The sequence below is a fragment of the Acinonyx jubatus genome, chromosome A2, assembly GCF_027475565.1.
Source record: "Acinonyx jubatus isolate Ajub_Pintada_27869175 chromosome A2, VMU_Ajub_asm_v1.0, whole genome shotgun sequence".
In the NCBI taxonomy this organism is placed as follows: domain Eukaryota; kingdom Metazoa; phylum Chordata; class Mammalia; order Carnivora; family Felidae; genus Acinonyx; species Acinonyx jubatus.
Genome location: NC_069383.1, coordinates 102,441,422 through 102,467,573, shown reverse-complemented (window position 1 = coordinate 102,467,573; position 26,152 = coordinate 102,441,422). Strand labels below are relative to the sequence as shown.

General features: G+C 35.4%; 2 protein-coding genes across 4 annotated transcripts in view; one reads left to right on the top strand and one right to left on the bottom strand.

The window, feature by feature from the left end:
- Positions 1-26,152, bottom strand: part of ZPBP (zona pellucida binding protein) — a 111,842-nt gene that overhangs the window by 54,121 nt on the left and 31,569 nt on the right. For all 3 annotated transcript variants that reach the window (XR_008296939.1, XM_027046100.2, XM_027046101.2), the window contains 2 exons: positions 25,028-25,246; positions 9,871-9,947 (listed from right to left, as the gene is read on the bottom strand). Coding sequence is in view for 2 of the 3 variants with exons in the window: in XM_027046100.2 (XP_026901901.2) it covers positions 9,871-9,947; positions 25,028-25,246 (296 nt within the window). In the remaining variant the exon portion in view is untranslated. The remainder of the gene's footprint in view (positions 1-9,870; positions 9,948-25,027; positions 25,247-26,152) is intronic.
- Positions 6,780-8,833, top strand: LOC106968192 (60 kDa heat shock protein, mitochondrial-like). Its single transcript, XM_053218729.1, has one exon. It carries the CDS (start codon positions 6,838-6,840, stop codon positions 8,557-8,559), a length of 1,722 nt encoding a protein of 573 aa, XP_053074704.1. The 5' UTR covers positions 6,780-6,837; the 3' UTR covers positions 8,560-8,833.

Here is a 26,152-nt window from a genome sequence, read left to right as displayed (position 1 = left end):
CATAATAGACCAGATAAACTTAACATACAAAATACATTCCACCAAATAGCTGCATAATAATACAGTTTCTTCTCAAGTGAACATGAATCATTCTCCAGAACACAACATATATTAGGCCACAAAAGAAATTTAAGAAGACTGAAATCTTATGATTACTATAAGCATCTTTTCCAACCACTACGGAATGAACAAGATGCCTAACCACAAGAAATCTGGAAAACTAACAAATACAGGAGGGTTAAACAACATGATACTAAATAAGCAATAGGTCAAAGAAGAAATCAAAAGAAAAATTTAAAAAATCTTGAACCAAATAGAAACTGAAATACAACATACTAAAACTTAACGGAACGCAGCAAAAGCAGCTCTTTGAGGGAAGTTTATAGTGATAAATGCCTAGCTTAAGAAACAAGAAATATCTCAAATCACTTAACTTTACACCTCAAGGAACTAGAAAAGAACAAATGAAGCCCAAAGAAAAGAAGAAAGCAGAAGGAATAAAACAATAAAGATCAGAGCAAAATAAAGACTCCAAAAAGACAATAAAAAAATATCAACAAAAAGCAGTTTAAAAAAAAACAAAAAATATGGACTTTTACCTACACTCACCAAGAAGAGAGCAGATTCCAGCATATAAAATCAGAAATGAAAATGGAGACATTACATACCATACCACAGAAATACAAAACACGAGAAACTATTATGAACAATTATATACCAACAAATTGGACAACCTAAAAGAAATGGATAAATATATAGAAACATACAACCTACCAAGAATGAATCATGAAAAAAGAGAAAATCTGAACATATCAATTACTTGTAAGGGGCCTAAATCAACAATCAAAAACCCTCCCAACAACCAAAGTCCAGGACCAGACAGATGGCTTCACTGGTGAATTTTACCAAAAATTCAAAGAAAAAATTAATACCAATTTTTCTCAAATTAATAGAATTTTTCTCAAATTATTTAAAAATACATACAAAAGGAGGGAACACTTGCAAACTCATTTTATGAGGCCAGCATTACCTGATACAAATACCAGACAAGGACACTACCAGAAATGAAAACTGAGGTCACTATCCTGGATGAACAGACATGCAAAAAGCTTCTACAAAACATTAGTAAACCAAATTCAACACTACATTAAGAGGATCATACATCAGGGCGCCTGGTGGCTCACTCGGTTGAGTGTCCGACTTCAGCTCAGGTCATGACCTCAGAGTTTGTGAGTTCGAGCCCCATGTTGGGATCTGTGCTGACAGCTCAGAGCCTGGAGCCCGCTTCGGATTCTGTGTCTCCCTCTCTCTATACCCATCTCTCGCTAGTACTCTGTCTCTCTCTCAAAAATAAATAAAAACATTAAAAAAATAATTTTTTTTTAAAAAATAGCATCACGATCAGGTGACATTTATCCCAAGGCTACAAGCCTCAACATAAACAAATGCATCAGTACAATACACTGGATTAAGAAAATGAAGGATAAAAATCATATGACCATCTCAATAGGTGGTTAAAAATCATGACAAAATTCACCATCCATTACGATAAAAATTCTCAATAAAGTGGGTTCAGAGGAAATGAACGTCAACATAACAAAGGCCATATATGACAAACCCCCAGCTGACATAGTCAGCAGTGAAACTTTCAAAGTCTCCCTCTGAGATGGGAAACCCAGGCAGATGCCCGCTCTCGCCACCTTGATTCAACACAGTACGGGAAGCACCAGTCAGAGCAAGGAGATACAAAACAGTTCAAGGCATCAAAGAAGGAAAAGGCATTCGACTGGAAAGGAAGAAGGACTCTATTTGCAGATGGGAGGGTGTTATATGTAACAACCCTAATGACTCCACCTACAAAGAAAAAAAACTCTGTAAAACAAATGAATGCAGAAAAGTTGCAGGTTATAAAATCAACATACAAAATTAGCTTCATTTCTGTACTTTAAAAATAAAACATCAGAAAGATAACTAAGAAAACAATCCCATAAAAAATTATATATCAGAAAGAATAAAATACCTAAAAATAAATGGAACCAAAGAGGTGAAAAACTTACGTACTGAAGTAATGAAAGAAACTGAAGAAGCCACAATAAATGAGAAAACAGTCCATGCTCATGGGTTGGAAGAATTAATACTGTCAAAATGTCCACACTACCCAAAGCAATCCACTTATTAAATGTAAAACCTGAAGCCATAAAACTCCTGGTAGAAAAGATAGGGGGTAATCTCCTTGAGATCGGTTCTGACAATGACTTTTTTGGATTTGATTACCAAACACCAAAATAAACAAGTGAAACTGCAGCAACCCTAAAGGCTTCTGTACAGCAAAGAAAACCAGCAATAAATAGGCAACCTATGGAATGGAAGGAAACAATTTTAAATCATGTATCTGTTAAGGGGTTAATATCCAAAATATATATATAAGAACTCCTACAAGTCAATAAAAACAATGACAAAAAACACAATTACAATATGGGCAGAAGTTCTGAACAGACATTTTTCCAAAAAACAAAAAAAGGCTTACAAATGGCGAACCCATACATGGAAAGGTGCTCAATGTCATTGATGATAAGAGAAAGGCACATCAAAACTACCACAAAATATAACCTCGCACATGTTGACAAAGGCTATTATCAAAAAGACAAGAAATAACAATCACCGGCAAAGATGATGAGAAAAATGAAAACCTTGTGGGCTATTGGTGGGAATGGAAATAGGTACAGCCACTAAACACCATAGAAAAGTTCCTCAAAAAATTGAAAACAGAACTACCAGATAATTCAACAGTTTTACTTCCAGGTATATATCCGGGAAATCACTATCTCAGAAAGATATGTGCACCTCCATGTCCACTGCAGCATTTACTTATATACCCAAGACACAGAAACAACCTAAGTGTCCATCAATAGATAAATAGGTAAAGAAAACACCATGTGTGTGTGTGTGTATGTGTGTGTGTGTGTGTAGGTACATTTACATATATATATATATATAAAAGTACATACACACACACATATATATATGTGTATGTATATACACATACGCAACTATAAGTAAACACACACATATACACACATGTAAAATAAAAGGAAATCCTGCCATCTGCAACAACATGGATGGATCTTAAGGGCATTATGCTAAGTAAAATTAAGAAAAAGAAAGAAATACTGTCTGAATTCACTTATATGTGCAATCTTAAAACAATCAAAGTTGGGCAGGGGATGAGATGTGTCAACAAGTGATCAAATGGCACAAAGCTCCAGTTACAGGAGTCCCCTCTTACCATGGAGAATACATTCTAAGATCCCCAGTGGATGCCTGAAACTGTGGCTGTTACTCAACCCTACATATGCCATGTTTTGTCCTATACATACATCCCTATGGTAGAGTTGAGTTTATAAATTGTATCACAATAAGGGATTAACAACAACAATAAAATAGAACAATTATAATAATGTACTATAACACAAGTTATGTGAAAGTAGTCTCTTTATCTGTCTCTTAAAATATCTTGCACTCTACTTGCCCCCTTCTTTCTCCTGTGATGATGTGAGATGATACAAAAGCACATGTGATGAGATGAAGTGAGGTGAATAATGCAGGCATTGTGACACTAATGACCTACTGACAAACATGAGAAAGGAAGATTATCTGTTTTGGGGCTATAGTTGACCACTGGTAACTGAAACCATGGAAAGTGAAACTGTAGATGTGGTAAGACAACTGTATAAAATAAATAAGTCTGGGGAGGTCATGTACAGCATGGTTACTCTGGTAACAAAAATGTACTGTATATTTGAAAGTTGCTAAGATAATACATCTTAAAATTCTCATCACACATACACACAAAATCAGCAACTCTGTGTGGTTATAGATGTTAATTTAGTGTAATAATAGTATTGCAATATATACATACATCAAGTGATTATGTTGTAAACCTAAAACTAACAGCAGTATCACGTTATATGTCAGTTGTATCTCAATATAAATAAACATAGATAGATAAAATGAAACTCTGAAAATACACACAAAGAATGAAAAAGAAAAAGGGGAACAAAATTACAAAAGAAAGGGAAAATAAGGAAACAATAGTAAAATAATAGGCATAAATCCAATTATATCAATAATGACATTAAACTTTACTGGAATAAATACTCCAATTAAAGACGTTTTTATTGAGAATAGAAAGGGGTCAATTATATGTTGTCTATGAGAAACATGCATTTTAGATATAAGGACATAGATAATTGAAACCAAATGGTTAGAAACGTATCTCTGGCAAACCGTAGGCATAGAATCACTGAATTAATATTAATTTCAGATAACATTTGAGAGCAAGGGTTAAAGGGGACATTTTATAAGGATAAAAGCACAAACTGTGGTTTTTAGTTTGAAGGTCTTCCATGTTTTCTGCTAAACTTATAATGAAGATATATGGGGTTTTTTCAATAAAGGCAGAATTAGTATTAACACAATTGAACAAATATCCATAACATAATCTCTCAGTAAACTAGAAATAGAAACGAGCTTCCTTGATCTGGTAAATGGCATCTATGAAAATTTGGAGCTAACAATGTATTTAATAGTGAAGGACTAAATGCTTTTCCCCTAAGATCAGGAACAAGAAAAGGATACCTACTCTTATGACTAAATACTGTAAAATATGGCCATTCAAACAGGATCAGTAAAGAAACAAAAGGTATAAAAATCAGGAAAAAAACAAAAACAAAAACACAGTCTCTATCTGCATATGACACGGTGGTTTATATAGAAAATCCTAAGTAATCTTTAAAACAACTACTATAGCAAATGAATTTAACAAGGTGGCAAATACAATATGCAAATATACAACATGCAAACATCTATTGAAAACTGAAACTGACAAATGAATTTTTTAAATATTCCATTTAAGACAGTACCAAAAAAAAAAAAAAAAAAAAAAAAGAAACCCTACAAAATACTTAGGAATAAATTTAGCAGAAAACATGCAAGGCATTTAAACTAAAAACTGCCAAGAAAAAAAAAAGTGAATTTTTTAAACCTAAATAAACATGGAAAAACTAACATGATCAGGTATAGGAAAACTTCGTATTATTAAAATTTTACTTCTCACCGACTGGGAGATATATGGAAACTCCAATCAGAATCTGGGGCATTTTTCATTGTTTTTGGAAACTTGACATGCTGATTTAAAATTTTTAGAAACAGGGGCACCTGGGTGGCTCAGCTGGTTGAGTGTCCAACTTAGGCTCCAGCCATCATGATCTTGGGGTTCCTGAGTTCCAGCCCCGTGTCAGCTCACCGCTGTCAGCACCTAGCTGCTTTGGATCCTCTGCCCCCCTCTCTCTGCCCTTCCCCCACTGGTGCTCTGTCTCAAAAATAAAAACATTAAAAAAAATAAAAAATAGACATTTTTGGAAATACAAAGGACCTAGAAAATATAAAACAATGTTGAAAAGGAACCAAGATAAAATACTTATACTACCTGACATCAGATTGCTGTAAAGGTACAGTGATGAAGAAAGTATGGCACAGGATTAACAAACAGATCAATGCAAGAGAACAGTGGAAAAACAGTGCATCTAAGAAGAAACAGAACATACTCGGATCAAATCTTCAAAGAGCCAGATAGATCTTCACTGCAGCAAATATGCCAAGATAAGTTTGAATTTACCATAGTTGGGGGAAAATTTCAAGTTACTTAGATCTTTCTAAGTTCAAAGAAGTGTACTTATAGCAATAAATAAGAAGCTAATGCAAAATGAAAAGGCTCTAAAGTTGAAAACCGAATGAAATGAACACTAAAGCAGGTAATATTAAATAATTTTTCAGATCTGCAAATGAAGGCCCCAGAAATGCTTCTTTGAAAATACTTTGGCCTGGAAATTCTGAATTCTTTTTTTTTTTTTAAGTTTATTTATTTTTTGAGAGAGAGAAAAGCATTAGCTGGGGAGGGGCAGAGGGAGAGAGGGAGACACAGGGAGCCAGATGCCTGCTCGAATTCACCTACCAGGAGATCATGACCTGAAGTGAAGCTGGATGCTCAAAGGACTGAGCCACCCAGGTGCTACTGAATTCTTTTTATTATTATGCTAACCATTACACTGCTATTACACTACCATCAAGCCAGAAAAGCACCAGTCTTTATTTTGAGATAATAAACAAAGAGACCATTTTATGCCCAGAAAAGAAAGAAAAGAAGGACAACAGGAAGGAGGACAGAAGAGAAAAAAGGAAGCAAAGGGACAGATGAATAGCAAAAAAAAAAAAAAAAAAAGTATCCAAATGAAAGGAAAAGTCACAGGGCAGAATGTTCCAGGGACAACCTAATATAAGCAAATAACATTCTAAACGAACAAATGGAGTTAATAAAATTGCAGACCTTTCTTATTACAAGCTTCATGGATTGCAGAATTTGATTTTTTGTTTCTATTTAAAAAGTAGAAATAAAATTGACTCTCAATGTTAAATGACGTAAGGAAACTACAAATGGGTAGCACCATGAGATCATCTTGAAGAAAATTAATAAAATGTGTCCATTTCCTTCCCTACTCCTAATTCCCAGGCTTGAACACACATTCCCACTCCATCACCAAAGAAATGAAGGTTTATGACTATGTAAAAGTTTGAAGATTGGTAGAAGTCTAAAAGATGTGTTAATAATAAAGGTTAGCACAGTACCCATGGACTAAGAAATAAGATTAAAAAAATAAGACTTATTGCTCTCTGTTCCTGGTGCCCCATAACATAACTCCTATTTCAAAAGTTAACGTCCCTCACTCGCCTCCGACGGCCTGCCTCATCGTCCGCACACCCTGCCGCTGCCCCGCAGAAATGCTTCGATTACCAGCAGTACTTCGCCAAATTAGGCCAGTGTCCAGGGCACTGGCTCCTCATCTTACTCGGGCCTATGCCAAAGATGTAAAATTTGGTGCAGATGCCCGAGCCTTAATGCTTCAAGGTGTAGACCTTTTAGCTGATGCTGTAGCTGTTACTATGGGGCCAAAGGGAAGAACACTGATTATTGAACAGAGTTGGGGCAGTCCCAAAGTAACAAAAGATGGTGTGACTGTTGCAAAGTCAATTGATTTAAAAGATAAATATAAAAATATTGGCGCTAAACTTGTTCAAGACGTTGCCAATAACACAAATGAAGAGGCTGGAGATGGCACCACTACTGCTACTGTCCTGGCATGCTCTATTGCCAAGGAAGGCTTCGAGAAGATTAGCAAAGGTGCTAATCCAGTGGAAATCAGGAGAGGTGTGATGTTAGCTGTTGATGCTGTAATTGCTGAACTTAAGAAGCAGTCTAAACCTGTGACAACCCCTGAAGAAATTGCTCAGGTTGCTACCATTTCTGCAAATGGAGATAAAGAAATTGGCAACATCATTTCTGATGCAATGAAAAAGGTTGGAAGGAAAGGTGTCATCACAGTAAAGGATGGAAAAAGACTAAATGATGAATTAGAAATTATTGAAGGCATGAAATTTGATCGAGGTTATATTTCTCCATACTTTATTAATACATCAAAAGGGCAGAAATGTGAATTCCAAGATGCCTATGTTCTGTTGAGTGAAAAGAAAATTTCTAGTGTCCAGTCCATTGTACCTGCTCTTGAAATTGCCAATGCTCACCGTAAGCCCTTGGTCATAATTGCTGAAGATGTTGATGGAGAAGCTCTGAGTACACTTGTCCTGAATAGGCTGAAAGTTGGTCTTCAGGTTGTAGCTGTCAAAGCTCCAGGTTTTGGTGACAATAGAAAGAACCAGCTTAAAGATATGGCTATTGCTACTGGTGGTGCAGTGTTTGGAGAAGAAGGGTTGACTCTAAATCTTGAAGATGTTCAGCCTCATGACTTAGGAAAAGTTGGAGAAGTCATTGTGACCAAAGATGATGCCATGCTCTTAAAAGGAAAAGGTGACAAGGCTCAAATTGAAAAACGTATCCATGAAATCATTGAACAGTTAGATATCACAACTAGTGAATATGAAAAGGAAAAACTGAATGAACGTCTGGCAAAACTCTCAGATGGAGTAGCTGTGCTGAAGGTTGGTGGCACAAGCGATGTTGAAGTGAATGAAAAAAAAGACAGAGTTACAGATGCCCTCAATGCTACCCGAGCTGCTGTTGAAGAAGGCATTGTTCTGGGAGGGGGTTGTGCCCTGCTTCGGTGCATTCCAGCCTTGGATTCAATAACTCCAGCTAATGAAGATCAAAAAATTGGTATAGAAATCATTAAGAGAACACTCAAAATTCCTGCAATGACCATTGCTAAGAATGCAGGTGTTGAAGGATCATTGATAGTTGAGAAAATTATGCAGAGTTCCTCAGAAGTTGGTTATGATGCTATGCTTGGAGATTTTGTGAATATGGTAGAAAAGGGAATCACTGATCCAACTAAGGTTGTAAGAACTGCTTTATTGGATGCTGCTGGAGTGGCCTCTCTGTTAACTACAGCAGAAGTTGTAGTCACCGAAATTCCTAAGGAAGAGAAGGACCCTGGAATGGGCGGAATGGGAGGAATGGGAGGTGGTATGGGAGGTGGCATGTTCTAATTCCTAGAATAGCGCTTTACCATTGTTAATGAACTGTGAGAGGAAGCTCAAGGCAGTGCCCCTCAAGAATAACTTCAGAGAAGTCAGTTGAAGGAAATGACTGAAGAAAAGGCTGGCTGATGTTTAAGAAAATCACTATAACCATCAGTTACTGGTTTCAGTTGACAACATATAATGGTTTACTGCTGTCATTGTCCATGCCTACAGATAATTTATTTTGTATTTTTGAATAAAAAGACATTTGTACATTCCTGATAACTGAATGCCAGAGCCATGTACCAATGTACTGCTTTCAACTTAAATCACTGAGGCATTTTTACTATTATTCTGTTAAAATAAAGATTTTAGTGCTTGCCATCACCAGATGAAAAGTTAAGAAGCAGCCTTTCTGTGGAGAGTAAGAATAATTGTGTACAAAGTAGAGAAATATCCAATTATGTGACAACCTTTGTGTAATAAAAATTTGTTTAAACTCAAAAAAAAAAACCAAAAAAACCAAAAAAACAAAAAAATTATCCCATAGGTAAAAGATAACCCCTAAGGAAAAATTTTAAATGGAAATACTTGAAAACATACAGATTGATGATGTAGCAATACTATCTCAGGAGGCTTACTAAGCGCAAGTTAAGAAATCATCCCCTTCAATCAATTTCACTGAGCAAAAGTAATGGATATTGACCTGAATATGCAATACCTGTACCTTGAACAGGAAACCCTTACAACTATCATAATGTAAATAATTTTATATTCTAAGTATTCAAAAATATCACCTTTTTACAAAGTGCTTATGATCACTGAAGAGTCATTAGAGACAGGAAAACACTGCTGTATGTTACATACGTGGAGTATGATGTGAGGGAGAAAAGTACATTAAAATACCTGCTGGGAGTTTCAGCATAATTTTTACCCTAAGCACTGAGAGGACTCTGTGATTTAATTATAATTACACAGATATACACATACACACTAATATACATATATACATATACATAGTATATATGACATACGTATACATATACGTATACATATACACTATGTATACATATACACTAATTACATGGAACAACAAATAAGGCCAATAAGTGGAAAAATCATCTTTCTTAATACAGTCACAAGATGCTAAATTCTAAAGCTTTTCAGAAAAATAATAACTCTATTAAGTTATTGTCATTTATTATTTGAAGTTTTATTTTTATTGTTGAACTTCCTAAGTGCAGGGCTGGATTTGATGTTTTCTAAAACAGCTGAAGTGCTTACTCACACACTGAGCATGTTCATGGTGTTTTCTTTCTCCAGCCTCACATAACATACCTTAGACAGTCTTTTGGAAGATTCACAATTATGGTCTGCACATGGCTTAGGTCCTTTTTCAGTGTCTAGAGATGAAACTGAGAAAATACATTTTATTTTATCATGGGCCCAAAGTACTGTATCATAATATTAAAACTGGATTTTGAAATATAAAACAGATGATTTATCTAATACTTCTCTTCCACTCGTAATTAAGCAATTTTCCTAATGTTAAACTACTCTTTTTAGCTACAAACCTAAGCCAAAAAGTTTTTTAATATGAGTCAGGAAAACCTCACTATTATATTGATCCTAAGAATTAATAATAATGATAGTAACAATAACAATGCCTGATCATAACAATAAAGACTAGAACAGAAATGTATGAAATAAAGAACAGAAAAATCATAGAAAAGCTTCACCAAAGTAAGAGTTAGTTGCTCCTCTGAAAAGGAAACAAAATTGGCAACCTCTTAGGAAAGCTAACCAAGGAAAAAAGAAATGTCCCAAACCAACAAAATTATAAATAAACAAGGAGACACTATAACCGGTAACATGGGAATTCAAAGGATCATTAAGAGACTACCATGAATAACTACACCTTACTTGACTGAGGAACATGGAAGATATAAAAAATTTGCAAAGACATAAAAACCAAAAGGGGAATAAGAAAAAGAGGACTTTAGAGATTCCTATTAATCTTTCTAAATTACCTCATCAACCTAATTATCAGGGTTCTAAAACCCTCAGTTACTTCACTATGGACCAAAATATACAAAGTCTGATTTCTACCCCTAGGTCTATCATCAAGAAACCCAGGCACATTATTTACTATCTCCTTGAGACTTCTGCTCTCTGCTCTGTAAAACAACAGGCTAAATATTATGATTTTGCCATTCTTTCCAGTTGTAAAAATAAGATTTAAAATATAAATATGTCAGGGGCGCCTGGGTGGCTCAGTCAGTTGAGCGTCTGACTTCAGCTCAGGTCATGATCTCACAGCTAGTGAGTTCAAGCCCCATGTCGGGCTCCGTGCTGACAGCTCAGAGCCTGGAGCCTGCTTTGGATTCTGTGTCTCCCTCTCTCTCTCTGTCCCTAACCCACTCGCATTCTGTCTCTCTCTCAAAAATAAATAAACATTAAAAAAAATTTTAAATATAAATATGTCAGTCTTAACAATCTAAGCTCTTCTCTAACACAAGCAATCGTGACTATTTTACTTTCTCCAAATTCTCAATCATATCCTACCCATTAGCCATTCTAGAATGTTTCCTAGATATATTCTGTGTTGTCTTTATACATGACTTTAAGTTGCTATTCTGCATGGAATTCTTTTAAAACACCAATAATTTCATGGGTCTCCTTAACTGTTTATCTCCTAATGACATCTCTACTTTCATAGCACCCAAAGAACACCTGGAATTTCCGCCACAGTATTTGCTGTACTACTGTTACGTGACATCTTCCTTTAAGTAGAATATGACCTTCCTGAAGAAAGATCCTTGCTCTATATTACTGACTTTGCCTGATATGTTATGTAAAATATGTTGGATGGATAAGTGTTGATACGAAGGTAATAAAATTGACCACAGAAGTACTAATAAATGCAGAATACACTTGTAGAATATTGGGCAATCTTCATTATTTCAGTATTCTTTTTTATTTTTATTTAAGTTTATTTATTTTGACAATTACAATTGAGAGAGAGCATGCACGCACAGGGGAAAGGAGAATCCCAAGCAGACTCCATGCTGTCAGTGCTGAGCCCAACGCAGGGCTTGATCTCACGAACCGCAAGATCATGACCTGAATGGAAATCAAGAGTTGAACACTTAACCAACTGAGCCACCCAGGCGCCCCTTCAGTATTCTCCCCAAACCAGACACATTATGTAACTTCCCTGCTTTCATCTGAATTAATATCACAAAGAATTATCAAATATCACAAAAAAGACAAACCAGATCTGGGTGATTTTATAAAAGCAAACAGAACAAGATGTTTGAGCTGAAGCAGACCTCCAAGTTGGGTTGTAGATTTGGAGGGGGGAAAAAAAAAGGAGGTGTTTTTTTTTTTTATGGACTATTTTTACTTTAAATCCTTTTAAAATGAGACCATCCTAAAACCAGACCCAGGGAATGTAAAATTTCTAAATTTATGTATCAAAAATATACAATGGATTTAAAGAAAGCATTTTCAAATTGTAGCCAAATATTTAAAATATTATTCACCCAAGGTAATGCTTGCTTTTGAAGCTACTGCTCATGAAGTAATGCAGAAGATGGTAGACCAGAGTCTACCAATTTAACATAATATGATTATGAGATCAGATCATCATGAAGATACACAATTTTATTTTTTTAACTTTTTAATGTTTATTTTAGAGAGAGAGACAGAGCGCCAGTGGGGGTAGGGCAGAGAGAGAGGGAGACACAGAAACCGAAGCAGGCTCCAGGCTCTGAGCTGACCTGTCAGCACAGAGCCTGATGCAGGGCTTGAACTCACAAACTGTGAGATCATGACCTGAGCTGAAGTTAGATGCTTAACTGACTAAGCAACCCAGGCGCCCCCACAATTTTATTTTTAATTTAAATCCTTATAAAATTTTAAGGCAAATAAAAAAATTCATTAAAATCTACTATTTATTACGCTAAATCAAAATTGTTGGAAATAGTAACACAGAATCAACAGAAATTATCCAGTCTTCAGGATCAGTCAGTACGGACAGTGATCAATCAAGTCACCAACATGTAGAATGTTTAAGTTAAAATCCAGTACAAAGCTAGTAAGGGCCAACGGGCAGTATAGTTTCCTCCACCATGTTAGATAAACCACATAACGCTCACACTCCCTAGATCAGTTCACTCGATCAGTTCTCTGGATCTGAGACAGCACAATTTCTTCCTGAACTCCTGCCTATGATATACCTACTTTACTTAGGCTAGATGGCTAACCTCACCCTGTATGAAACTATGCACCCTGTTTTGTTTTTTAAGATTAAACTTTCTACAAAATGAAACAATGAAAAAGAAATGATGTCAGTAATATGGTGATTTCGGATACTTCAAGCCATGTCCTACCACAGAAATGCTGACAAAAATAACCCAAAACAGTCAGAGTCAACTTTGCTGAAACTCTGGAAAATAGCTGAATTTTTACAATTAGAAGAATCAAATGGTTTTTCAATCAATGGTCTCTGAATCATTGATTCAAAAGAACCTGAATCAAGAAAGGTGACTTAAGCACAGCACTTAAGGAATCTCTTATCAGAACACTAACATCAAGCTAAAGGACAGGAGACCTGAGAGATCACACACAACAAAGAACAGTCTTTGCAAAGGTAGTTTAGATAAGTCACTAAACCAACAACCACAACACCTATGAACAATAACAACAGACACAAAAGAGGTGGAAGAATCTGGTTTCATGGTAACTACCTACAGTTTTCAAAAAAAAAATTACAAGGAATGAAAGAAGACAGTATGAACCATTCACGAAAACAAACAAACAAACAAACTATCCCTGAGGAAGCACAGAAATTTTAACTATTAGACAAATAAATATTCCATACCAACTGGATTGAATATACTCAAAAAGCTAAAGGAAATAATGAACAGAGAACAACAACAAAAAGGAAAATGTTTTCTCAACAAATATATCATATTAATAAAGTAAAAGATTATATAAAAGGAGACCAAACAGAAATTCTGGAACTAACAATTACAACAACTAAAATGAAGAACTCACTACAGGTTTTCAATTGATCTTGTGAAAGAAAGAACCTGTGAATTTGAGGATAGGTAAACTGAAAGTATCCAGTTAAGAGGAGCAGGAAGAAAAAGCAGGAAAAGAACTGAAGGCCTAAGAGACTGTTGGACTTTAGGTGTACTAACATAAGCATAATGGGGGTCCTAGTTGAGAAAAAAAAAAAAGAAAAAGAAAAAGAAAGAGAAAAAGAAAAAGAAAAATACTTGAAGAACACTTGAAAAAATAATAGATAAAAGACATGAATTTGATAAAAGACATGAATCACATATCCAAAAAGATCAATGGAATTGAAGCAAGATATATGCAAGGGATTCAACAGTGAAAGAGATTATAACCAAACTGTCAAAAATCAAAGAGATAATCTGGAAAGCAGAAAGAGAGAGAGAGAAGAAAAAAAAAAAAAAAACTTGTCACTTCCTTCAAGTGCATAAAAAGATTAATCGCAGATTTCTTGTAAAAAAAACCATGGAGGTTCAAAGGCAGTGAGATAACATATTTAAAGCATTAAAAGAAAAAACGCTTTCAACCAAGAATCCTGGAAAACTAGCATTCAGAAATGAAGAAGAAAGTAAAATATCCCAAACACAGTGTTTGAGACATTAGATAGTAACAGGACAACAGATAATAATTTGATGCTATACAAAGAAATAAATAACAGTTGTAAAGTTAACTACACAGGTAAAAGGCAATATTGCTGTATTTTTATTTTTTTAACTCCACTTTTTTCATGTATGTGATTAAAAATAAATACATAAGACAATAGTCATAAATCTATGTTAATGGTAAACAACGTATATAAAAATGCAATCACTGAGCACACCATAGAGAGGAAGGAACAAACTATCCTGGAGCAGAGTTTTGGTACACTGCTCATACTAGGCTAGTGTTAATCCAAACTATATAGTTATACATTCAAGATGTTAATTGTAAAACGCACGGTGGCTGCCAAGAGAATAACTAGATACGTTCAGAAAAGGAAATGAGAATAAAACCAAAATGATATTTTATAGTCAATTAAACACAAAAAAATCAGTAACAGAAGCATTAAGAAAACAAAAAAGATCTGAGAGAACTAGTGGTTTACAGTCCACCATGAAAGGAACCTGGATGCCATCACTCCCATCCTCGTAAGAGGTACACACATTGAAACTCACAAACTCTTCTTTGATTCACCAAATAAGTAAGGTCTCCGGGAAAACTGCTGTCCACAAAATTGTAGAGAAAAATGGGTGGATACAGGTTAACTATTGCTCACCAGGAGAAGCCCCAAGAGCCGGCCAGGGGAACTAGTACCCATGAAATATTACTCAGCCTTAAAAAGGAGGGACATTCTGACATATGTAACAACATGAATCAACCGTGGGGACGTTACAGTAAGTGAAATAAGCCAGTAACAAAAAGAAAATGACTGTACAATTCCACTTATATGAGATCATTAAAATCACAGCAATAGAAAGTAGAATGATGGATGGCTGGGGCTGCGAAGAGAATAGGGACTTTATTTAATGAGGATAAAGAATCAGTTTTCTACGATGAAAAGGGTTTTGGAGATGGATGATGATGACAATGACACAAAACCATGAATGTATTTAATACCACTTATCTGTGTATTTGAAATAGTGAAGGCAAATTTTACGTCATGTGTATCTGACCACAATAAAAAATAGAAACTATTTTCAAAAAGTATTAAGCCAACCTTCTCTTCAGGAACCATGCAAGCAAGAAGAGAGTAGAGTGAGTAAATCTAAGTATTGAAAGAAAAACTGCCACCAAACTAAAAGGCTGAATCCAGTGCAATTATCCTTCAAAACTGAAGAAGAAAAAAAGACTTTCTCAGATAAACAAAACTTGAGAAAATCTGTCACCAGAAATGCTGCCTGGCAAGAAATGTGAAAAGAAGTTCTTCACAGAGAAGGAAAACAACATATGTCCAAAACTTGTATCTAAATAAATATCATTAGAGAAGTAAAAAGCGAAGGTAATATTAACATTAAACGGACAATAAATAGCTTGTTCCAAATAATGCGAACATCGTACAGTGGATTAAAGCTTAGGGACAATTAAGTACACAACAGTGTTGTTGTAAGGGGAAGGGAGAACAAATTTGGGAATTCTGTTATAAAAAAACCGAATCATACGTATGCTCAATTAAAAGCAGAGAACACAGAAAAAGTAAAGACAAAAAAAGAAACAAAAGACAAGGGGCAGCAAACACAAAACAGTAACAAATGTGGCGGATCTCAATCCAATCCCATCGATACTGATTTTGAGTCAACGGTTTAAATACACCAATTAAAAAGACCGTCAGAATGAATTTTCAAAAAAAACCCACCTAATTATATCTCATCTTCAAGAAACCCACTTTAAACACAAAGACACTGGTAGATGAAGATTAAAGGGGTAGGGGAAGATATACACACAAACTCAAATCGAAAGAAAGCTGGAACAGTAATATTAATTTTCATTGTAGATAAAACATCAGGAAAAGAAAAGTTATCACAATTAAGGTTATTATATATGATAAAGGTGTCATTTTTCCAAGAAGACAGACAATCCTTAACGAGTACAAGCCTAATAACATAGTATGTAGAAATGGGAGGCCAAAACTAATAAAACCACAAGGACAGTGGAGCACTCTGCTAATAGAGATGGGCACTTCAACAACTCTGATCAATCTGTGACAAATCCAGAAGGTAAAATATCAGTAACAACACAGTGGACCTGAAGAGCAACATCAGTCAAATGCATCCAACTGACAATTATAGGATGCCTCATCCAGCAGGAGAATACAAATTCTTCCGGAGCACATGCACCTTTCACCACGACAGACAACACTCCAGACCACTGAACACGTTTTGAAAAATGTTTTGAAAGAGGAACGATACAATACATGCTCTCAGGCTGCAACGGAATTAAACGAGAAATACATGATAGAAAGAGAGCTGGAAGATTCTTGCACCTTAAACAACAGACCAATATATACCACATGAATAAAATAAGTCCCGATCAATTTTCAAATATTCTGGACCAAATGAAAGTAAATATACAACTTATCAAAATTTGTAGGATACAGTAAGAGCAGGGCTTAGAGAGAAATTTATAGTACTGAACTCAAATACTAGAAGAGAAGAACAATTTAAATTAAATAAAGTTTTTATCTTAAGGAAACCAAAAAAGGACAAATTCAATCAGAAGAACAGAAATATAAAATTCAGAATGTGTACTTGTGATGAACACCAGGTGTTGCATGGAAGTGCTGAATCACTATGTTGTACATCTGAAACTAATACTACACATCATATGTTAACTAACTGGAATTTAAATAAAAACTTAAAAAAATGCAAATTAGAAAAAAACTTAAAAACACTGAGTAACTGGAATCAATAATAAAAGTCAGGGGAATTAGAAAAACAAAAACAAAACCAAAAACAAACAAAACAAAACCAAAAACCAGAAATCAAGAAAATTAAAATCAGAAAATCCGTATAGAAAATCTGTAATCAAAAACAGCAGAAAGAAGGAAACAATACAAAATAGAACAGGTATAACAAAATAGAGAATAGAAAAAAACAATAAAATCAAGGAAAACAAAAAAAGTTGGTTCCTTAAAAAGATCTACAATATTGATCACCACCTAACCAAAGAAAAAAAGAAACTATGGGGCGCCTGGGTGGCTCAGTCGGTTAAGCGTCCGACTCCGGCTCAGGTCATGATCTCGCGGTCCGTGAGTTTGAGCCCCGCGTCGGGCTCTGTGCTGACAGCTCAGAGCCTGGAGCCTGTTTCAGATTCTGTGTCTCCCTCTTTCTCTGACCCTCCCCCGTCCATGCTCTGTCTCTCCCTGTCTCAAAAATAAATAAACGTTAAAAAAAATTACAAAAAAAAAGAAAAAAAGAAATTAAAGAAGGGAATTACTACCTATCTACCTTTCATAAATAAAAAGAATTATAAGAGAATATTATGTATAACTATATGCAAAAATAAGATACCCTAGATGAAAGAGATGGAAATATAAACAACCTAAACTGAGTCACAAAGAAACATAAAATATGAATAAGCATATAACAACAACAAGAAAAGATCAAATCAGTAATTAACAACCTCCCAATAAAGAAAAACCCAGGATTCAATGGCTTCAGTGGTATATTCTATCAAGAGTAATTAGAGAAACTCTCAATCTCTTCTGGAAGAATAGAAAAGGGACACTTCCTACCTAATTTCATGAAGCCAACATTACCCTGACACCAAAGCCAGAAAAGGACATCACAAGAAAACTCTGGGCCAATTTATGAATGCAAACATTCTCCATATAATATAGTAATGAACAAATTCCAGTAGCATACCAAAGGAATTTAAACCCTGACTAAGTGGGATATTTCCCAGGAATGCAAAGACAGCTCACCATATGAAAATCAAAAATTATAACACATGCATTCATAGAAGGGGTAAAAAAAAAAAAGGATAATCTCATTTGATAAAGAAGAAACATCTGACAAAATCTGACAGTTTCATGATAAATACACTCAAACTCGGAATTGAAACGAACTGCTTCAACCTGATGAAGAACTTTTATGAAAAGCCCATAGCCAATATTATATTCAATAGTGTGAGATGTCAGCTTTCCCCCTAGGATTACAAGCAATTCAAGGATGTTTACTTGTGCCACTTCTAATAAACAGTATACTGGACAGGCTAGCAAAATCAATTTGGCAAGAAAAAGAGATAAAAATTATACAAGTTGAAAGCCAAGAAGCAAAGCTATTGTTATCCTCAGGTAACATTATCTTCTATATGGAAAAAACTAAAAATTCCAAGCACAGACACAAAAAAACACAGAGCTAACAAATTAATTCAACCAAGATGCAAGAAAACACACAAAAATTAGTGAATTTCTACATACTAGCAATGAACAATGTCAAAATAAATTACAAAATGCACTCACAACAGCATCAAAAAGAATAAATAAGTACATAGTGATAAATCCATCAAGAGGTGCAATACTTAACACACTGGAAAGTACAAAACATTGCTGAGAGAAATTAAAGAAATCTGCTATGGCCTCAATATGTGTATCTGCCCCCCAAATTCGTATCTTGAAATCCAAATGCCCAATGTGATGATATTAGGAGGTGGGGGTCTTTGGGAGGTTCTTAGGTCACGAGAGTAGTGCTTTTATGCATGGGGTTACAAGTACTCTTGCAAAAGTCCCTCCAGAGAGATCCCTGGCTTCTCCTGCTATGTGAGAATATAATGAGAAGTCTGCACACCTGAAAAGCATCCTTCCTGAACATGATGCCACCCTGATCTCAGAATTCCAGCTTCCAAAAATGTGAGAAATAAATTTCCACTGTTTTCTTTAAATGTTTATTTATTTTGAGAGAGAGAAAGAGCATGAGCAGGGGAGGGGCAGAGAGAGAGAGAGACACACAGAATCCAAACCAGGCTCCAGGCTCTGAGCTGTCTGCACAGAGCCCGACGCGGGGCTTGAACTCACAGACGACGAGATCATGACCTGAGCCGAAGTCAGACGCTTAACTGACTGAACCACCAAGGCACCCCTCATTTCCATTGTTTATAAGCTACCCAGTCTGTGGTATTTTGTTACAGCAGCTCAATGGTCTAAGGCAAAGTCCTAAATAAATGGAAAGATATCCTGTATTTGCAGACTGGAAGACTTAATATTGTTAAGGTGTTAATACTATCTAAAGCTATCAGTGGGTTCAGGGCATTCCCTACCAAAACCCTAATGGCCTTTTCTGGCAAAAATGGAAAGATAGATGCTAAAACCCATGGAACTGCAACCAACTTCAACTAGGCAAACCAACGTTGAAAAGAAGAACAAAACTGGAGGACTCTCATTTCCAAGGTTCAAATCTCACTACAAAGTACTATCAAAAGCTTATGATCAAAACAGTGTAGCGGGGCACCTGGGTGGCTCAGTCAGTTGAGCTTTGGCTCAGGTCACGATCTCACAGTTTGTGAGTTCAAGCACTGCATCAGGCTCGCTGCTGTCAGTGCACAGCCCACTTTGGATCCTCTGTCCCCTTCTCTGCCCCTACCCTGCTCGCACTCTTTCTCTCAAAAATAAACATTAAAAACAAAACACAACAGAAACAGTGTGGTATTGGTCTAAGGACAGGCATACAGAACGATGAAGCAGAAGAGTGTAGAAATAAACCCATATATCGGTGGCCGGCTGACTCTCAACAAAGGTGCCATAACAGTGCAATGGGGAAGACCACAGTCTCTTCAAAGAATGGTGCTGGGACAACTGAACATCCACACTTAAGTGAAGACTGGGTCCATATTTCACAGTATATAAAAAATATTTACTCAAAATGAATCTTCTACATTTAGCAGAAGATAAAATTTCAAATTCTTGAAAGAAAACAAAAGAGTATACATCAACAAAAAAGATCTCCAACAAACAACCTAACATGACACTTCAAGGAACAAGAAAAAATAAAAATAAAAAACTTGTCTTCACATTAGAAGAAAGACAAAAATAAAAATTAAAGCAGGTATCTTCTTTGGAGAAATGTCTATTCATGCCTTCTGCCCATTTTTTTTGATTGAATTATTTGGTTTTGGGCATTGAGTTTTACAAGTTCTCTACAAATTTTGGATACTGACCACTTATCAGATGTATCATTGGCAAATATCGTCTCCCATTCTGTAGGCTGCCTTTTAGTTTTTGTTGATTGTTTCCTTCACTGTGCAGAAGCTTTTTATTTTTATGTAGTCCCAATAGTTCATTTTTGCTTTCGTTTCCCTTGCCTCAGGAGACGTATTTTGAAAGAAGTTACTATAGCCAATGTCAATAAAGTTACTGCCTGTGTTCTCTTTTAGGATTTTTATGGTTTAAGGTCTCACTTTTAGGTATTTAATCCATTTTGAATTTATTTTTGTGTACAGAGTAAGAAAGTGGTCCAGTTTCATTCTTTTGCATGTAGCTGTCCAGTTTTCCCAACACCATGTTGAAGAGATGGTCTTTTTCCCACTGGATATTCTTTCCTGTTATGTCAAAGATTGATTGACCATATAGCTGTCAGGCTTATTTCCAGATTTTCTATTCTGTTCTAGTGATCTATGTATCTATTTTTGTGCCAGTACCACACTGTTTTGATCATTACAGCTTTGTAATGTAACTTGAAGTCTGGAATTTCGATGCCTCCAGCTTTGCCTTTCTTTATCAAGATTGCTTTGGCTGTTTAGGGTCTTTTGTGGTCCATACAAATTTAAGGATTGTTTCTTCTAGTTCTATGAAAAATGCTGTTGGTATTTTGATAGGGACTGCATTAAAAGTGTAGACTGCTTTGGGTAGTATAGACATTTTAACAATATTTGCTCTTCCAATCCAGAGGGGAGGTGGATGGGGGGGATGGGCTAAATAGGTGATGGGGATTAAAGAGTGCACTTGTCATGATGAGCACCAGGTGATACATGGAAGTTGAATTACTAGGTTGTACACCTGAAACTAATATAACACTATGTGTTAACTAACTGGAATTAAATAAAAACTCAAAAGAAATTAAAGCAGAAATAAATGGAATAGGGAACAGGAAAAATAAAACAAATTATTAACAAAAAGAAGAGCTGGTTTTCGGAATTATTTTTTTTTTATGTTTATTTCCTTTTGAGAGAGAGAGAGAGAGAGAAAGCATTAGCAGGGGAAGGGCAAAGAGAGAAGGAAGCACAGAATCTGAAGGAGGCTCCAGGCTCCATGCTGAGCTGTCAGCATAGAGTCTAACCCAGGGCTCAAACTCACGAATGGTGAGATCATGACCTGGGCTGAAGTCAGATGATGATTAACTGACTGAGCCACCCAGGTGCCCCCGGTTCTTTGAAAAAATAACAAAATGGATAACCTTTAGCTAGACAAGCAAAAAAAAAAAAAAAAAAAAAAAAAAAAAAGACAGATCCCAAATAAATAAAATTATAAATGAATCTGGAGACATTACAACTGATACCAAAGAAATACAAAGGATCATTAAAGGTGGCTATGAATAACTATATACCAAGAACTGGACAACCTAAAATAAATGGATCCATTCTTAAAAACATACAGCCTAACAAGACTGAATCATGACAAAACAGAAAATCTGAACAGATCAACAACAAGTAGAGAATTGAATCTGTCACCAAGACCTCCCCAAACAGAAAAATACCAGGACCAGATAGCTTCACTGGCAAATTCTGCCCAATATTTTTAAAAACTCAATGTCAATCCTTCTCAAACTCTTTTAAAAAACTGAAGAAAAGGTAACATGCCCAAGCTCATTTTACATGGCCACTGTTATCCCTGGTACCAAAGCCAGATACAGACACTACAAGAAAAAAAACTACAGACCAATACCCCTGATGAATACAGAAGGAAAGATTCTCAACAAAACACCAGCAAGCCAACTTCAATAGCACATTAAAAGCTTCGTACCCCATGATCAAGTAGGAGTCATCTCTGGGATGCAAGGATGGTTCAACATATGCAAATCAACAAGTATGATGCATCACATGAATAGAATAAAAAAATCCTATGAGTATCCCAGTAGATGCAAAAGTGTTTGGCAAAATTCAATAGTCATTCACAATTAAAACTCCCAACAAATCAGGTCAGAAGGAAAGTACTCCAACATATTAAAAGCCTACAGCTAACATCATACTCAATGGTAAAAGGTTGAAAGATTTTTCTCTAAGATCAAGAACAAGACAAGGAGGCCTATTCTCACCATTCCTATAGTAACAGTATTAGAAGTCCTGGCTCGAGCAATCAGGCAAGAGAAAGAAAAGGCATCTGAATGAAAACGGAATGAGTAAAAATGTCTGTGCCTGCAGATGATGCAATCATACGTACAGAAAATGCAAGAGACTCCACCAAAAAAATTGTTAGACCTAATAAATGAATTCAGTAATGCTGCAGAACACAAAATCAACATACAAACATAAATTGCATTTCTATAGAGTAACAAGTTACTTTAAAAGAAATAAAGAAAACAATGCCACTCCTAATAATATCAAAAACAACAATATAATTAGGAATAAACTTAAACTATAAGGTAAAAAGATCTGTACACTAAAGGCAGTAAGATATTGATAAGGAAACTAAAGACTCACAAATAAGTAGAAAGATATCCCAGGTTCATAAGGTTAAGAATCAACATTGTTAAAATGTCCATACAACCCAAACAATCTATGGATTCAATACAATCTTTATCAAGATTCCACCAACATCTTTTACAGAAATATAAACACTCAAATTCTTATGGGACCACAAAGAATCCTGAATAACCAATGTACTTCGGGGAAAGAAAAAAACTGGAGGCAATACACTTCTAATTTCAATGTATATTACAAAGGTACGGTAATCAAAAGAGTATGGTACGGACATAAAACACATATCTATGGAACCGAGTTGAGAGCCCAAGAAATACACTCATGCATATAAGGTCAAAGGAGCCAAGAATACTCAATGGAGAACAGGTAGTCTCTACAATAAATTGTACTGGGAAAACCAAACAGTCACATGCCAGAGAATTAAACTGGACTCTGATCTCACGCCAATCCCAACCATTAATTTGAACTGAAGATTTAAGTGTAAGACCTAAACCATAAAATTCCCAGAAGAAAACATACAAAAAAGCTCCTTAGTGAACATACCAATGACTTTATGAATATGACAGCCGAAGCACAAGCAACGAAACCAAACCAAAACATGGACCTATATCAAACTAGAAAACTTCTTCACAGTAGAGGAAACGATTGTGTGTAAGGATGTATCCATACAGACACAATGGAACAGCATTTATCTGTGAAGAAAAAGCAAATTCTACCATCTGCAACAAAGTGGATGGACCTTGAGGGCATTGTGCTGAGTGAAATTAAGTCAAACAGAGAATGACAAATACTTTCATCTCATTTACATGTGGAATCTACAAAAACCACTCATAGGAACAGAGAACTGACTGGTGGATGCTGGGTTAGAGGGTAGGGCCTGAGGGAAATGGATGAAGTTAGACCAAGGATACAAACTTCTAGTTAGAAGATGAATAAGCATATGGATATAATATAGAGCATGGTGAATACGGTTAACAATAAGGTATATTTGAAAGTTGCTATAAGAGCAGATTGTAAAAGTTCTCACCACAATAAAATAATAAGATAAAATAAACTGTAACTATGTGAGATGATGTGTTCACTTTACTGTGGTAATCATGTTGTAATATATATGTGTATCAAATCCTTATTCCTTACTTCTTCAACTTACATAACGTTACGTATCAATTTATTTCAGTAAAGCTGGAAAAAGAAATACTGGACGAAGGACTTCAATATACTTTTCTCCAAAAAAGAATACACACAAATGGCAAGTAAGCACATGAAAAGGTGCTCGGTCTCATTAGTCATTAGAGAAATGCGTCTCAAGCCCACCGTGCCTTGTTTCCATTACCATCATTTTTCTCTTATGGGTTCAACTATACTTCGAAGGTTTTCTAAGGACTATTAAATGCCTAATAACAGCACCTATTAAATACACTGGGTAAAAGACCTCATGACTCATGAATGCTAACAGTGGGTCCTTGAAGAGCTGAAGAACCAGTCTAACTGTGATACTTTGTCTCAGCAGCTGCAGAATAACTTTCACAATTTTTCTGGAGAAGGAGAAAAGCAGTAAGGAAGATAAAAAAAAGACAGTGAAAATGGGGCTGAACTTCTCTTTTTCTTTTCCTGTAAACTTCACACCTCTCAGGTGTGTCTAAAAATTTAATCCTAGATGTCCAAAAAAAAAAAAAAAAGAGAGAGAGAGAGAGAGAGAGGAGTGAATACAAACACCAGCAGGAGAGGAATCAAGGACAGAGTACAGAAGAAAGAAAGGAGTACGGCAAGCAAGATCATTTGAGATGGAAAGGGGACAGAGTCAATTGCCATGGGACCCAGTAAAATACACCGACAGTTATTCCAAAGTGCTCATTCATCAACAAGCCCTTTATATAAGTCCAAAATCAATTCCTCGAAATTCCTTGAAATTTCCAGAAAATACTGGGCCTCCACTCTGTGTTATTAGGAAAAGCACTGTAAGCTGTTAGAACGGTCCCTCTGATCTATATTAACTCATCTTATTGCACTTAGATGCTTTTTGCAAATTAAATCCTGTAGTCAAATATCAAGATAGGCATTTCCTTACACTAACCCCATTCTCTAATAAGTTACCATAGCAAGGTTTAGTTATTTGAGAGTGCAAAATTTTCACTGAGCACGTAAATCAGTAGAATTTTATTTTGGGGCCTATCAGAACTAAGCCAGAGTAGAGAACATGAAAAGTATTCAGATCTATAACATTTACATTCTAAAAATGTTGTTGGTAATTCACATGTCTTTAAAATTTGCTATTCGTTTTCTGTAAAGAACTGTGTTTACTTACCTGAAAATGTAAAGAACAATTCATTCTGCAAACCAGCTCTTTGCATTTTAACATGATGGCATTCAGACTTCAGTAAAGAAACCTCACATGAGAGGTCAAGAACCAATTTGCTTAAAATCTGAAGAAGTTTCTTCTCAAAAGAAATATTATAAATACTATTGCAAGGAGCTGCATGATATCGAGCCGTGAACTGGTAATAATAATGAGGCTCACGATAAGCTGTAAAAAATTAAACAAAATAACACAAAAGCGGTTATTTAAGCAATTCAAATGCATTGCAACTACTCAAGAGAAATCATTACTTGGAAGAAGTTCATAGTATTTTTATATCCATTCTGAGGAAACTGAGGGATATGGGGGTTATGTCACACTCCCATGCCTATGGTGTCAAAACTAAACCTGCCCCAGACTCTACACCCTTAACCAATATATTATTCTTCCTCAAACTTAGGAATGAAAGTTCTCTTAATATTCATCTTAGAATAAACTATAGTCATATAATTACCAGCTATAAGCAACAAATAGTATGTTTCTCATAAATCTACCAGTTTTATCGAGTGCCATTACAATATCTGAAATGGGGAACGTTTTTCCTGCCCATTTCAATATATAACTGAAATGACACAAAAAAATAAAGATGATAAGAAATCCATAATAATTACATATATTATGTAACCACATGCTCTGACACAAATCAAAATCCAAATCAACAATTAAAATCCATCAAACACAGCTTGGAGCCTGGAACCTGCTTTTGGATTCTGTGTCTCCGTCTCTCCCTCTCTCTCTCTCTCTCTCTCTCTCTGCCCCTCACTGCTCATGTTCTGTCTCTGTCTCAAAAATAAACATTAAAAAAAATTTTTTTAAATAAATAAAATCCGTCAAACATGTGAAAACAAACTACTACTAAATAACAAATGGTACATCTAATAAAGTAATGACTATTAAAAATATTATTAAAACAATTATAGTAGCAGGACATGACAGCTGGAGAAACAGAAGCCCACATCCCAATGAAAAATAACGTAAATTATTTTTAAAAAACAACCATTTATAATCTCTGAAAATGGTCCTAATGCAAGCAGAAAGAGAGAGGGGTTCCCAGAAAAAGAACGACAGTTTCCG